The sequence below is a fragment of the Martes martes genome (assembly GCF_963455335.1).
Source record: "Martes martes genome assembly, chromosome: 7".
Lineage (NCBI taxonomy): Eukaryota > Metazoa > Chordata > Mammalia > Carnivora > Mustelidae > Martes > Martes martes.
This window is the reverse complement of record NC_137894.1, coordinates 57683091-57699116: the sequence shown is the minus strand read 5'-3', so window position 1 is coordinate 57699116 and position 16026 is coordinate 57683091. Positions and strand designations below refer to the sequence as shown.

The 16026-nt window shown below is 35.1% G+C and overlaps 1 protein-coding gene across 3 annotated transcripts in view; it reads right to left on the bottom strand.

Annotated features, from left to right (window-relative positions):
• Positions 1-16026, bottom strand: part of SPRED1 (sprouty related EVH1 domain containing 1) — a gene marked incomplete at its 5' end in the record, with an annotated part of 123717 nt that overhangs the window by 41323 nt on the left and 66368 nt on the right. For 2 of the 3 annotated variants that reach the window (XM_080808324.1, XM_080808323.1), the window contains one exon: positions 10310-10484. In XM_080808324.1, the coding sequence (XP_080664450.1) occupies positions 10310-10484 (175 nt within the window). Of the gene's footprint in view, positions 1-10309; positions 10523-16026 lie in introns of those variants that run through there. The other variant, XM_080808322.1, reaches the window with a different exon arrangement.

Below are 16026 nucleotides of genomic sequence, written 5' to 3'. Positions count from 1 at the left end.
CACAGACTTGTAACCATCAGAGAAACTGAATCAGTAGGAAGAGTAAAAGGGGATGAGGAAATGGAAAATGAGATACATTGTCATTCCTTCAGCACCTGAGAGATATAAAGACCACCAGCAAGAAGATTACCCCCTGTAGAGAATTTAGAAGAGACTGCTACCAGCAGAAATTGGAGAAAACTGGTCACTGACTTCTAATTAAGACACTGTTCTAACTCCTGGTGGCCGCACAACCACCCACCTAAAATTCTTGGACACAGGCAATAACAATAACCCCTGCTTCTTTACTTGGCTCTTTCCCAAGCTCCCATAGGCTGTTAGATCTCCAAACTGCCAAACTAAAACAAAACAACCTAAAAGGAAATGTAACATGGCACAGCCATTCTGGGAAAAAGTCTGGCAGTTTCTTATGAAACTATCGTGCATTCAACAACTGCACTCTTGGTCATTTATTCCAGAGAAATAAAACTTCATAAAAAAACTTGTACATGAATGTTCAGAGCAGCTTTATTTGCGATAGCCCAAAATTGCCAACAGCCTACATGTCCTTCAACGAGTCAATGGTTAAACAAATTTGGTACAAAGACATCACAGAACACTAGCCAGTAATAAGAAGGAACAAACTACTGATACACAACCTGAATGAACCCTCAGGGAACAACAGTGAATGAAAAAAGCCAATCCTGAAAGGTTACTTACTTATGATTCCAATTATATAACATTTTTGAAATTACAGAAGTAGAGAAGTGGAGAACAGATGGGTGGTTGCCAGGGGAAAGAGGAAGTGGATGTGGTTATAAAAGAATAACAGGAGGGAGGATTCTCGTGATTACTGAATTGGTCTGTATCTTTTCTGTGGATGGTAAAATTGTATAGTTCTAAATACACACCCAAATAAGTACTAGTAAAAGTAGGGAAACCTGAAGATCATGGTTTTTACCAATGTGAATATATATTGACTGTGATAATATAGTTTTGCAAAATGTTACCAAAGTAACAGGATCTCTTCATATTATTCCTTACAGTAACAATTAGTAATCTATAATTTTCACAATAAAAATATCAATTAAAAAGTCTACAGAATATCTGCACAACTAGATTTCAGAAAAATGAGTATCAACTTCTGGTAGGGGAACCTAAGAGACATTAAGGACACTTTCTTTTAATAAAGGACATCTCAAAGCAATAGCTAAATCATACTTGTGTCTGCAACACCAGAAATTCCATTAAATTCACAAAGAAGCCAACATTAGCACCAACATTTAATATTATTCTGAAGTTCTAGCTAATGCTATACAAAAGAAAGGTAAGGGGGCGCCTGGGTGGCTCAGTGGGTTAAAGCCTCTGCCTTCGGCTCAGGTCATGATCTCAGGGTGCTGGGATCGAGCCCCGCGTCGGGCCCTCTGCTCAGCAGGGAGCCTGCCTCCCTTTCCTCTCTCTGCCTCCCTCTCTGCCTACTTGTGATCTCTGTCAAGTGAATAAATAAAATCTTAAAAAAAAAAAAAAAAGAAAGGTAAGTTTCATGAATAACCTTTAAAGGATACCAGAAATGACTCCCCCACCCCCCAAAATAGCATTTATAGTCAAACATTTTTGATGTGCCTAGGAAAAAAAAAATGAGTGTACCTATACCAAAAAAAAAAAAAAAAGACAAATTGTTCAGTGTTTTGAATGAGCAAAGATATACCAATAAAAAAGGGTAAAAATGACCAAAAAGGGGAAAACTAGTATTAGCAGATATTAAACTACATAAAACTAAAACTAAAAAGTGAAATATTCACTTAGCAATCAACAGACAAACCAGTGGAACTGAATAGGAACTGTAATGGATTGAACTGCATCCTTCTGAAATCTAGGAAGAAAAGTTCTCATCAGAAAATGAACCAGTTAGCACCTAGATCTTGGACTTCACAATGAATTTCCACTATTTAAAGCAGCCAATCTGTGGCATTTTCTTATGGCTGCCCAAGCAGACTATTGCAAGAAGTCTAAATCAAACCATCATACTATATCATAAACATAAAAAGTCTAGCACACAGAAGGCACTCAAATATCTGTTTATTAATTAAAGGAGTAATTATCAATCAACTAATCTATTAAAGACATGCTACATTCTATTTAGATTCTAATAAAGCAAAAGTAGTGAGAGAATATTTATAAAGTTAAAAAAGTCAATAATTTGGGGTCAAAGAGTTTGGGCTTTAATTTAGCTATCAGGGAAGATACTAACTATCATTAGCAGTTTAATGGCAGTTGGAATGTAATGGAAAGGATGTGCACTATATCACAATGAGATATAAAACAGAAACATCAAGGGGCGCCTGGGTGGCTCAGTGGGATAAGCCTCTGCCTTCGGCTCAGGTCATGATCTCAGGGTCCTGGGATTGAGCCCCGCATCGGGCTCTCTGCTCGCTGGGGAGCCTGCTTCCTCCTCTCTCTCTGCCTACTTGTGATCTCTGTCTGTCAAATAAATAAATAAAATCTTAAAAAAAAAACAAACCCACAAACAGAAACATCAAGCCAAGATAATTCTGATGAGCCTGATAGACCAAATCAGCCAGTATAAATCAATCATTAAACAATTAAATATTATTTTAAAATTAGTAATTAAATATTAAAGAGGAAGTATAATATAATAAAGAGAGTGCTGAAGCAAGTGTTATGCTGAAATTTTCTAAAAAGACAAAATAAAAGCAACCGGAAAGGTAACGTGGGACATATTCCAGATATTAATTTTCAAGAAACAGCTATTGCATGGCTCTAGAAGAAAGAGCATAGAAATGATAACAGGCAGGGTTTTTTTTTTTTTCTCTTTAAAGAATACAGGGACTATTAAAGAATTAACTGGTGTAAAACAACTACTGGGAGGGGTGCCTGGGTGGCTCAGGGGGTTAAAGCCTCTACCTTCGGCTCGGGTCACAATCCCAGGGTCTTGGGATCGAGCCCCGCATCGGGCTCTCTGCTCAGCAGGGAGCCTGCTTCCTCCTTTCTCTCTGCCTGCCTCTCTGCCTACTTGTGATCTGTCTATCAAATAAATAAATAAAATCTTTAAAAATTAAAAAAAAAATAAATAAAACAACTGTTGGGAGAAAAGTCACAAAATTTACAGCTATCCAGAAAGCCATTCATAGTATAATTTATGACAGTCTCTAAAGATAATAACAAATTGGTAATTTTGGACTAGATGAATGTTATTAATTAGTATTTCTTCCATTCTAGGAATACTGGTTTGCCCAAGGTGCCTTCTCTAACTCAGTTTTCCTATTTTTCCATCTGTTACTTACCAGTGACAATAAAAAGGCAACTGTTCCTTCCATTCTCATTTCCTCATGAGTAGCAAGCTGTCTGCCTACATTCACTATTCCACATAAACTTTCAACATGCAATCTTTACAGTTACTTCGTTAATGTAAAAGAGGGGAAGGCATTTCCATAAGTTCAACACATGCTTTTGGTGAATCACGAATGAATAATTCACTAAGGCAACATCATGGAAAGCACTGCTTTGGTAAACAGGCAGATACATTCAAGACAAATAAAAAGAGCAGTGACCAGACTGTAAGTTTTTCGTGTTGAGATAAGAAGACAGCACTGTCTCAAGGAAATTTCTGGAAACTACTAAAGAAATATTAGATCCAGGTTTTAGAAAGTTCAGTATGATAAGCAATATAGAAACCAGAGAAAGTTAGGTAAAACTGGGCCATGAAAAATATTAGGAGACTTATCTGTAGCAATACAGGTATCTGCAGTAACACAGGCAAGACAGGAGAGATGTACAGAAGAAAGGAATGAAAAAGAATCAAAAACAAAGAGCACTTATTTGAAAAAATGGAAGAATCACTAATTCCTAGGTCTATGACTATTATCATTGGACTATTTGAATCTATTCACCACGTCCACAAAAAGTTCAAGATCCTACACAGTGTAGCATAAAATCTTAGCCAAAATTACAGATTAATTCTACTTTAAGGATACTCAAGATTTAAAAGTCCAAACATACAAACTAAAATATAAGGCCTTATCCAAACAGAAATCTTTACTCAAATGTTACCTACTTCTCCTCAGTAAAACCTTCCTTGGCTATCCAATCTAGTTCTAACAAACCTCCCTACAGAAAACTCCCTACCTCTTTTTCCCTGACTTGTTTTTTCCCCTTAGCACTTAGAACTGTCTAGCATTTTATTGCATTTATTCTAATATTTCTTCGTCCCTCACCAGAATGTTGCCTTACAAACTGGGACTTATTTATTTACATATCCCCAGTGTGTAGAACAATGTCTAGCACACAGTAGCTACTCAATAAATACTTGTGACATGAAAGACTCACCTTTAAAAAAGGAGTATTCCCTTTTGATAATGTGGGATTCAATGAATTTCCTTTAGTGCAAGGTAAGTCAAAAACTCATCACATACTGACAACTGAAATATGAATGAGAGTGGTATGAATGACTGACAAGAAAAATTCAGACTGGATTAAAAAAGAAAACAACAGGAAAGATACTGAAGCCCGAAGGAGTCTAGTGAAATTGGGAGAAAACTGGAGGTACAAAGTGATAGATTCAGCACAATACTCTAAGAGCAAGAAAAGGGGAATAAAATAGTAATGACATGAAATTGTAAAATTCCTCAAATAGAACACTTCTGAGTAACAACCAGGTCCAAGAAAGTAGGTTGCTGAAATGAAGACCAGAGGGTCAAGACTATGCAAAGAAAAGCAGCCAAAAATGATGATGAGGCTCAGATGTGGAAAAGCTGGCTACAGGAAGGAACTGCTACGGTCAACAGATGAAAATGAAAGCTAGAGGATGGTGATCTAAATGGCACAGTGTCAACAGAGGGATGTATATACATGGGTGACAGAGGAATATTCTGTAAGAGGAGTAAGGAACAAGAAAAATCCTGAACTATCTCTACTCCCACTGCCACTTTTCCCCCAACACTGTGGTATTATGGTGATAGAACCAGTATCTTCCAAGAGACAGAGCTGCTGAATCCTAAGCAGAAAGTTAGTTAATGCAATTGGTTTTCATTGGAGGAAGAGTTCTGTAGAAGGACTGAAGTTTCACAATGGAATAATTCACAGAGGTACAGTGGGAAAGGCTAAGCAGAAAACTGTTGTTCTGTACTTTTATAAAGTTCAATCCAAGACAGAAAGATGATCCCTGATCTTCTAAGGTTTCCAATGGTGGAGAGTGGATAAGTTTCATTTTTTAAAAAGCCACTGCTATATTTTAACTATTTTATTTTCTTCCTAGAAATAAACATTCTAATTTTGTTTTAGGTTCTGGCAACTTAACTGGAAAGAAGCCCCATTTTTAAAATGTGCCTTTTTAAACAATAGAACTATTACCTTACAGGCATTTTAACTTTTAAAACCATTTTTATACACAACCCAATTACTTATTAAACCAGAAAACAATTCCTTTAATCTCTGGCAAATTCTTAAAACTTAAAATGCTTCTATTTTTTCCTTTCTTCACTTTAATATTACTTTGTCACTTTAAGCTTTTAGTTATATCTATAACTTTGCTTTGACATAGCAGTGTCTTTTTGATTCCACAGAATGTTTTTAAGTAATCTAGATGTTGTAAAAATCCTATGTTATCTTTCTATATAGCCTACCCCATTTCTTGTTATCTCGTAGTATATAAGCTTTTAATAGCGTAATACATTTAAATTAAATTTGTAGTATTTTTACTGTATACTACATAAAATATTCTAAATAGTTACTTTAGAATCCATAATTTAAAACTGTGTTGAGTAACTTTTTTTTTTTAAGATTTTATTTATTTATTTGACAGACAGAGATCACAAGTAGGCAGAGAGAGAGGAAGGGAAGCAGGCTCCCTGCTGAACAGAGAGCCCGATGCGGGGCTCAATCCCAGAACCCTGGGATCATGACCTGAGCCGAAGGCAGAGGCTTTAACCCACTGAGCCACCCAGGCGCCCCTGTGTTGAGTAATATTTGAGCAAAATTTTAAATAGTACTGATAGTTTGTTCAAGTACTCATAAAGACTAAAGGTATATATAATTTAGTGCTCAAATTTATATATCACATGCAATTTAGCTAAAATGGTCAAATAATACAATCTATACATATGGTAAATACTTTGATAAAATGTTTGCCTATAAAATAGGACTGTCATATTAACAGAGAAGGGTCACTATACCCAGTGAAAACTGAATGCAAAAGAGAAAGTTTCTATCATGGGAAATGTGAAGCTCGACAGTGAAGTTAACCCAAATTAACAGTTAAATTTTAGTTAGCATTTTTTAAAATGTGATCCAAGATAACACTAACTTTTACTGAAGAAACCAAGGCTATACAGATTTAGAAGGAAATGGAGGCTACAATTCATATTTAAAAAAAAAAAAAAAACAGTTCTGAGAATTCATCCTTGTCAAAAACTATTCCACCCATCCCCAAGTGTCATTATTACCTAATTAAAGGTAGTATTTCATTACCTAAGGCTGTAACACCAAAGCCTGGTGTTTCTTTTGAGTTCCTTCTCAATCATCAATAAAGTATGAAAGTCGATGTAGAACAGAACTTTCCAACTTTTTCCTCAGGCACACTTAGAAAAAGAACATTTGTACCGCAATGAGGAAAGAGGAGGAACTGCTAGTGTTGAACAGGCAAGCAGTCTGGGAGCTCCAGCCACTTTTACCTATTCATGAGCTCTAATTTACAGTATGAAAGGGTAGGCTGAGAAATAAATTCCACCTTTGTAAGCATCAGAAAAACAGGCAAGTTATAGGTAAGCATCATAGGAAATAACTTCTAATCTCTCTGAATGAATGAATGAATGAATGAGCATGGACCTAATACAAAAGGCCATCTTCCTGAAAAAAATCCCAGTGAGACTGCTCTTTATCTGAGCTCCCTTTCTTGTAAAAGAAGAAGAAAAAGAAGAAGAAGTAGCAGCAGCAGCAGCAGTAGTGAAATATAACCCTTTGGGAAATGTAACAAGACATTTTTAGTATAGTAACTGTAAATCAAAGACTGGAAAAAGTCTTCTACCTAAGTTAGTGCCTCTATTTTACCTTTGAGAGAAGCCACCTTTCTTCTTCACTACTGTTAACCAGTATTCTGACTAATACACACTCTTTAAAGTATTGTCTAGTATTTCTTTATTAGCTACACAAGTATTTCTTTATTATTTCTTTATTAGCTATCAGATTACTAATTACTGATCATTTCTTAAAGGGCACAAGTTTTCTCGTAGGTATGAAAAGCAGGTATCTCACTTCATTTCTAGAATTCACCTAAGGTAGAAAATTCTAAGATGTGACTCACATTAAAAAAATGGGTACAGAACACAGTTTTTACCAAATATCTTTTACATGAATTGCATGGAGATAAGTTAGTTGCAGTTTACTCACCAAGGATTTTAAAGAAAACCATCATTAACTTGGGAAGACCTTTGTAAACTTACAGACAATCATAAGGTACTTCTTTTTTGGATAAATCATGAAACTCGAATGCAGAAAAATAGATTAAAATAAAACCAATTAATGAAAACATTGATAGATAAGGACATTAATTATCTCAAAACGCAGTGATAATGAAAAACGTATACACTTCAATTCTGTTATTGATTCAGAATTATCTTGGTCAGATGTGCATTACCCAAGAAAGGGGGCCAAATAATGTGCTTCTTTCAATGTCCCTGTCCCATTTATCTTGAGATTCCATAAGACTGCTATTTTCAATTCATCTCCAGGCATTACTGCCACTGCCTTTGATCAAACAAGTCCCCATCACCTAAACTCTTTACTATTGCTAATCCCTACAAGAAAAATGGCAACCTTCCAACTGAAAGCAATTTTCCTTTTATGTCTACACAGAGATATACTTATCATCCTTGTTCACAAATAAGATTCCTCTAGGCAAAATGGTCGGGTGAAACAAGAGATGTTCTGATTCCTAGGTCAGTGCTTCTATCAGGAAAATCTATCTTCTTGTTAATCCATTACGATTCTATACCCTAGGATTAGGTTATGGGCTCAAATTAAGTCCTGACAAGGAAAAAAGTTTTTGTGTGCTCTTTCTGAATCCCAGTTTTATTCTCACTAGCTTTATGTCAAAGTCACACTATAAGCAACCACCTAATTCATCAATCTGAGCTTTTTCTGACCAGCTTCACTCCTAGTTAATGCAGATTTGGTCCTGTATTTAATTATCCTAAAGTACACTGTCCACCATCATTAATATAACTAATATTCTGTTTCACTCTGATATTCCTTTTCTCTACTTCCCATCTAGGTCATCCTTTCCTTGTTTTTATGCTTTTTCTAGCAACTGTTTTCTCCAACTCTTTCTCCACCTTTGACTTGTCTTTTTTCCTATTTTTATGAATTTAAAACATGCCTTAAATCTTCACTATTTCATTGAGTTCCTAAAATCTACAACCTCTCCCTCAACATTTCCATTATTATTTGCTCAGACAGAAGCATAAATTCCAGGACAGGTCACCATATGCTCTTTCTTAGAAGTTTACAAGTTTTATTTAAATAAGCATTAGTATGCCATCCACCATCTTATGCAAACTCAAAACCACCTTTAAATATTTAAACTTTTAGAGACGGTATGTTAAATTTATTATATACACTTATACACTTATGACTTCAAATGGGGTTTCCTACAATCCTAAAATATACACTTATGACTTCAAATGGGGTTTCCTACAATCCTAAAATCACATTCTGGTTAACTGAGATACCTTGTCAGGAATGAATCAAAAACTCAAAAAACAGAGTTGGAAAGCTTTCAAGAAGATTTAGGGTAACGCCATTTGACTGAGGCAAAAACTGGGGCACAATTTGGGCAACTTCTAAATTACTAAAAATTACTAAATTATAAATTACTAAAAATAACTCAGCAATAAAAAATACCCAGAAACCAAACCAGAATTAAAAGTAGATTTAATCAAAATGTTCGTGTACTGAAAGAATTATTTGGAACTTAAAACACATTTTCAATAGAAATAACATTACTGATGCTAAGTAAATGGGCTTACAAACTAGTCCACAATTACATACTTAAAGGGAATTCTAGGTATTTTCAAGAATCCTGGAAATTTTTGGCATTTTATTCTCCTTTTGCTTCTAAGTGTGTGCTTTCCTTTTGCTTGATGCAGAAATGACATTAACAACACTCAGCTTCTCAGGTATGACTGCAGTTGTTTTTTGGCTCACAAATGAAATAAAAAAGAGCTTTCCATACCAATTAAAAGAGAGTTAATATCTAACATTATCAAAGTTTAGATTCAAATTTTAAAATATATAGATGGAAGGAAAGTCATCTGGGTAGAAAATAGTAGTGTCAAAAACTAGTCTGGCAAACAGGTAGACTTATGAGCCTAGAATAACTAGAATCATGGAGAATGAAGAGAAAGAACCTGAGAAAAGAAACTGCAGAGTAGGAGCCAGTAAAATTTTTTGTAAGTTCCAGATACTTATGGTCTCTACAGCAACTACTCAACTCGGTCACTGTAGTATGAAAGGGGCCATAGAAAAAATTAAATGAACAAGCTAGGCTATATTTCAAGAAAACTTATTTATGGACACTGAAATTTGAATTTTATGTAATTTTTCATGTGTCACAAAATGATTATTCTTCTTTAGCTTTTTTCCAATCATTAAAAAATGTAAAAACCATTCCTCTTTTTTTAAACTTGAAGTTGTTGTTTTGGTGTTTTTTTTTTAAGTTTAATTAATTTAAGTTTAATTTATTTGTGAGAGAGAGAGAGAGAGAGAGAAAGAGAGAGAGAGAGAGAACAAGAGCCAACACAAACAGGGGTAGTGGCAGGCAGAGGGAAAAGCAGGCACTCTGCTGAGAAAGGAGCCCAAGGTGGAACTTCATCCCAGCACCCTGGGATCATGACCTGAGCCCAAAGCAGGTGGTTAACAGATAGAGCCATGCAGGTGTCCCTATAAAAGTCATTAACTCATGGGTCTTACAAAAACACATGGTAAGGTATTCCCTGTGGATTATAGTTTGTCAACCACTAGTCTAGGGGAGAGTGAGAAAAAAGGCAGGCAGATTATACTTGGTTTAATAACTGGGGGGACTATTCATGATTAAACCTAATAAAAAATGCAGCTCCTTTCTAACACAATACATTAATGAGTCCCAGCTGCAAAGAAACAGGCATATTTTACTGTGCTTAACATTAAAAGAGCTAGAAATATAATCACTGATCCTGGGCAAAAATCATTCTCCTAATGGTACGCTAATGAAAACTTTAAGCAGATAATTCATTCTACAGAATCTTAAAATTATAGCAGTAGATACATTATTCATTACCATTTTGTCCCTGAGTCGCTCTCCACGGATAAAAAAGTCAGCACAGCCATTCTCTTCCTGGTGAGGGACTTTGAAGACAGTGACGCAGCTCAGTCCACTCCCTCCAAGTGGTAGCCATCCACCACTTGAGTCATCCCGGGTCATCACCACAGCTCGCACTCGTGCATAACTATTACTAAAACAGATGCAAAGATTAGAAATTAGGTTTTCCATAAACAAGAAACAGCCAAGCTGTCAGTCTTATTTGAGAAATCAAAAACCACATTAGTTAATGTATGGTAACTAAAATGTTTCCTATTTCCATGACGATCCACAAAGTAACCTACTTGAAGAGAGGTAAAAAACCACAAACTAACTAACTTAAAAGATCAACCTTTCTCTTGAAGACTAACCTTACAATAAAAGACTGCAAATACTGTATTTTAATTCATCATTTCAGTAGTTCAAGCACATCTGATTGCCATGGAACAAGTCATAAAGGACGCCAGAGACAAATATTGTCAACCTACACAGACCACCATCAAACTTGTCTATGTCCACCTGTTGCAATATAACCAGGACAAATCAATGCTATATTTTAGCACATTTCATTGTGATATCTCTAAGTTTCTAACATTTCTAGATTATTTAAAAAAGTGCTGAAACAAACACAGTACAGATACATTTTTTATTTCTGCTATAAATCACACAGATCATATAAAGACAAATGTTCTGTTTCAAGAACTTATCAAGCAAACTCATCTATAGAAACTTTTCATGCTCTCTTTTTAGCAGTCTCTAAAGAGACCACATTCTAGTTCTAGCCAGAATCATTTCCCAATATTAACCACAACTGTTCTTTACATTAAATCTAAGAAATGTGTCACATAAACTAATATTCTAGATTACTGATATCTAAGCATTTTAGTTCCAAACTTTCAATATATTAATAACTCCTTTCTAAAAGTAGCACACCTTGATAACTTCTTAAAAACTGTATTAAATAAAACTTAAACTTGTCTTGGTTACTATGACTATCAATTGAGGTTCTACGTAATAGTTCTGTGCCACTTAGTGTCTTTACATGTTCCAAGTATTAGGCTGCCAGTTGTCATTTCTGTTGTCCTAGTGCTTGCCTGAAATCCCCCCAGTTGGGTTTTTTTCTCACCTTACATATTTATTTTGTTGAGGTATACTTTATATATAATATGTTGATCTTAAATATAAAATTCAACAAATTCTGACAAATGTACACATCTGCATAACCAACACGATCATCAAGATATGAAACATTTTCATAACTCCAGAAAATTCCTTTAAGCCTGCTTCCTATCCAACAAATAGGTAACCACTGTTGTGTTTCTAAACAAATAATTAGCTTTGACTGTTATGGGATTTCAATACCCGTGGAATCAAACAGAATCACCATTTGTACCCCCCCCCTTTTTTTTAACTTATTTGACTCATTATGCTGTTATATTAGAAGTTCATGCTTTTTTACTGCTAAGTAGTCCTCTCACTGAATAGATACATCACAATTCACTTATTCTTTCTTGTGTTGATGGGCAATTTGGATTGTTCCTAGTTGCTAGCTATTATGAATAAAGCTGTTATATAAATATACTTGCACAAGCCCTTCTGTAGACATATTGCTTTCATTTCTCTTAATATGAAGGAATGGAATTGATGGTTTACAGGATAGTATGTTTAACTATAAAAGAAATTAACAAACTGTTTTCCAGAGTGGTTTTATCATTATACATTCCCATCAGTAATATATGATAATTTCAGTTGCTCCATATCCTTGCTAAAATTTGGTGTTTCCAGTCTTTTAAATTTTACTCATTATACTGAATTTACAGTGGCAACCCATTACGGTTTTTTATCAATTTCCCTGATGACTCATGGCATTGAACAACTTTTCGTGTGGCAATGGGCCATTTATATGCCATCCTCTTTTTAAGTCTTTGGTCATTTTTTAATTATGCTTTTATTATTGATTTTTAGACACTCCTTATATATTCTTGGCCCAAGTCTTTTGTCAGAAAGCTGTATACTTTTAAAACTTTTCATGCTCGGGGCGCCTGGGTGGCTCAGTGGGTTAAGCCGCTGCCTTCGTCTCGGGTCGTGATCTCAGGGTCCTGGGATCGAGTCCCACGTCGGGCTCTCTGCTCAGCGGGGAGCCTGATTCCCTCTCTCTCTCTCTTTGTCTGCCTATCTGCCTACTTGTGATCTCTCTCTCTCTCTCTCTCTGTCAAATAAATAAATCTTTAAAAAAAAAAAAAACTTTTCATGCTCTTTTAAAGCATCTTTAAACGCTTTTTTAAAGCATCACTGTGTTGTGGTTGAATGAGGAGTTTAAAGTTGTATTTTCACAAGTTGGATCCTGGCTCAGCAACTTACTAGCTGTGCATCCTTGAGAAAGTTACTGTATATACCTTTAATAACTGTAAACAATGCCTGACACATAATAAACAATATTTAAACATGAATTATTATTATTACTAAAACAAAGAACTAAAATTGTAGTAATCATCCTGGTAATTCAAAGCCAAGAAGGACCTGGGAAAAGATAAAATTTATACAGTCAACCATAATTCTCTATTACTGGTGTTAAACTAATTCTTTAGGGGAAGCACTATAACTCTTTAGCTTTAAAGGTTACTGTTCTAAGCTTTTTATTACTCAGTTACTCAGAGGCTCTGATTCTTGTCTGGACCCCATTTTTATCAATCTTCACCTCAGAGAACTGGTCAGAAGAGATATGAGTGCATAGCATAGAAGTTGGTATAACGCATGTATCCAAATTGGAGTCTTCCTCTTAGGACAGGCTGGAACAAATACCTCTACTATAAACATGACATGTATACCAAGAAGCCAGGGAAGCTTGTTACACTGAGAACCAGCTTGGAGGTAAAGAATCAATACTAGACAAAGGTCATTTGGTTAGTCAAGAATTTAACCTAAGGATACCCCAGAAGCACAGCACATAACTTGGACATATTAGGTTCAGATTAACTGTTTGTGAACTGAACTCCTTCATTTAAAGGTCAATATTTGAAGTTGAATGAAGTCACAAAGGTAGAACTTGGATTAAAACTAAATTCAAGTTCCCAACAAGCACTTAAGTATTTATTTTATTTACTGTAAGATCCTGACTCTTCGTTCTCATCTAATGTTGTAGTAAACTGGGAAGTTTAAGAACGTTATCCTAGGTTCTACAATACTTAGAAACCCCAAGGAGTAAAATAACCCGTATGTAGAAGCTCAGGTACATTTTGACTTCAGAGTGTAAGAGTAGTTAAACTCTTTAGGGCATAAACTCTTATTTTTTCATCTTTGAATTTTATTAATTCTCATTTACAATTTGTGTAATGCTTCTCAGCATTATTTTATATTTTAAAAATATAAAAATATCCATAAATAACAGTATGAGAAAGTATATTAAAATCCCTAAGTAGTTATTTTAGTATGGTGAAGTTTGGCATTTTCCCTTAATTTCTGTTTCTTCAAGATAATTTTATAATTAATATTTACAAGGGGCACCTGGGTGGCTCAGTGGGTTAAAGCCTCTGCCTTCGGCTCAGGTCATGATCCCGGAGTCCTGGGATGGAGGCCCGCATCGGGCTCTCTGCTCAGCAGGGAGCCTGCTTCCTCCTCTCTCTCTGCCTACCTCTCTGCCTACTTGTAATCTCTGTCAAATAAATAAATAAAATCTTAAAAAAAAATATTTACAAGATGAGTGATTTAAATATAGAACTTACATTTTAACTATGTCTTGGCTTTATTCAAGATACTGTAAAAATTATAGAATGTCCTGTGTATGAACACTTTTTCAAAAAAAGCATCCCTAACATAATTCTCTTTGTTAACCCAATTACTTTGTTTTCTATTTTATAAAGTGCCACCTAGAAGAGACATATTGTCCTCTCTAGAAAAATAAGATAAAACAAAGATCTCTTTAGTAGAAGAGTAATAAGGCTGCCGGATTCACTGTTCACTTTAATACAATAAAAGAAGTTTTCAGCTGACCAGTAATTTACATACTTTTTTAATCTCACTATACTAAATACATCACTGTCTCCCTTATCTATTCAAGCTGATTCTGCAAGCTTTAAACTATCCCAGAAGCTTATGTAAGTAAATCTGTATTCCCCCTACCAGAGCCTTCATTAGTTTATAATTTAATAACTCAGCTTCCAACTTTAAGACCTAAGACTAGAATCTGTACCATAAAATGTTTCAAGTTGTTCATAAATGTGTGGGGTGGGGCTTTGGTGTTTCAGACCTTCCTTCCTGACAAGGTTAATCTTCTCACCTGTGCTTTCAATTATTATAATCTCTTTACCTTCAAATGTCTTCTTTTCCCAAATGAAAGTAGTTAACTCTTTTATCTAAAACATGCAACCTCACCTAAAGACTAATGGCAGCTCTTACAAATTGTCGTATCTGCCTTTCAGTATAATAAAATTTGTACTCGTAATCCCCTTTCTTTGGATAAAAGTAATTTTAGAGCAAGGAACCAAAGTGTATTGTTCTATTTAAAATAATAATAAACATTTTGCCCTGATCCTATAAAGAGAAGCCCATTTCAGTAAATGGGGAAAATAAAGAAAAATAATACTCGCCATCATACAATTAAAATCTTAAGAACTTGTTGGATTTTACTCTCCGTGTATCATATTCGTAATATATTAGTCTATTAGTCTAAGAAAACACTTATTTATGAGGACAATTTGTTGTTATTGCTAAGAATCCAACAATTTCCCTCTTGAACTGCTTTAAATACTTAGTTGAAAGGCACTTGTTCTCAGTGATTTATTTAAAAAACTCAAATCTGGGGGCGCCTGGGTCGCTCAGTGGGTTAAGCCTCTGCCTTCAGCTCGGGTCATGATCCCAGGGTCCTGGGATCAAGCCCCGCATTGGCCTCTCTGCTGGGCAGGGAGCCTGCTTCCCTTCCTCTCTCTGCCTGTCTCTCTGCCTACTTGTGATCTCTGTCAAATAAATAATAAAATCTTAAAAAAAAAATTTTTTTTAAAGTCAAATTTGACAATAACTACTTCTATAATTTTCTGAAATAGTTCAAACTAAAGCTCTATTCCTCCCTGTGGTAGTGGACTACACAATAACCACTTTTCATCCTAGCTTTTATTCTAGTAAAACGAAGAGGCTCTTATTGTAAAACCTAGCTGGGTTTCATTTATCTTATTCAAAATCTAAATTGTATCTCAACTGCTAATCTCTGATCTCATCTGAACAATTGTATCAAATATATCCTTTCAGCTATAGTCAGCAAATTAGAAAACAAATGAACAGTACAGGTGAGAGGTAATGTTGGATTGGCCTTGGGTGATAATAATAGACACAAGGGAAAGAACTGATTTGGGTCTGTTTTGGTGGAAGAGCCAGGAAGACTTATTGATGGGATTAAGCAAGTGTTCTAAATTATCTAAAATTCTTAGTCACCATGGCCTTTATTTTCTAAAATTTTCAACTGGTACTTCAGTAAAGTTAAAGGCAAAAGAGGACCAAACATGAAGATGAATTTTGCCTCTCTTATATTGTCCCATATAGTTTCTTTTGAAATAGCAGTACTGTATTATACATAATCCAGAATAACTCTAGAGCTGTACATTATTGTATTTTGTGGCAGATGCCTATTTTGGTTGCATTTTCAAATGTGCACATTGGTAAAACATTTCTTATCAAATCAGAGTACAGTTACAGAAAATTCTACA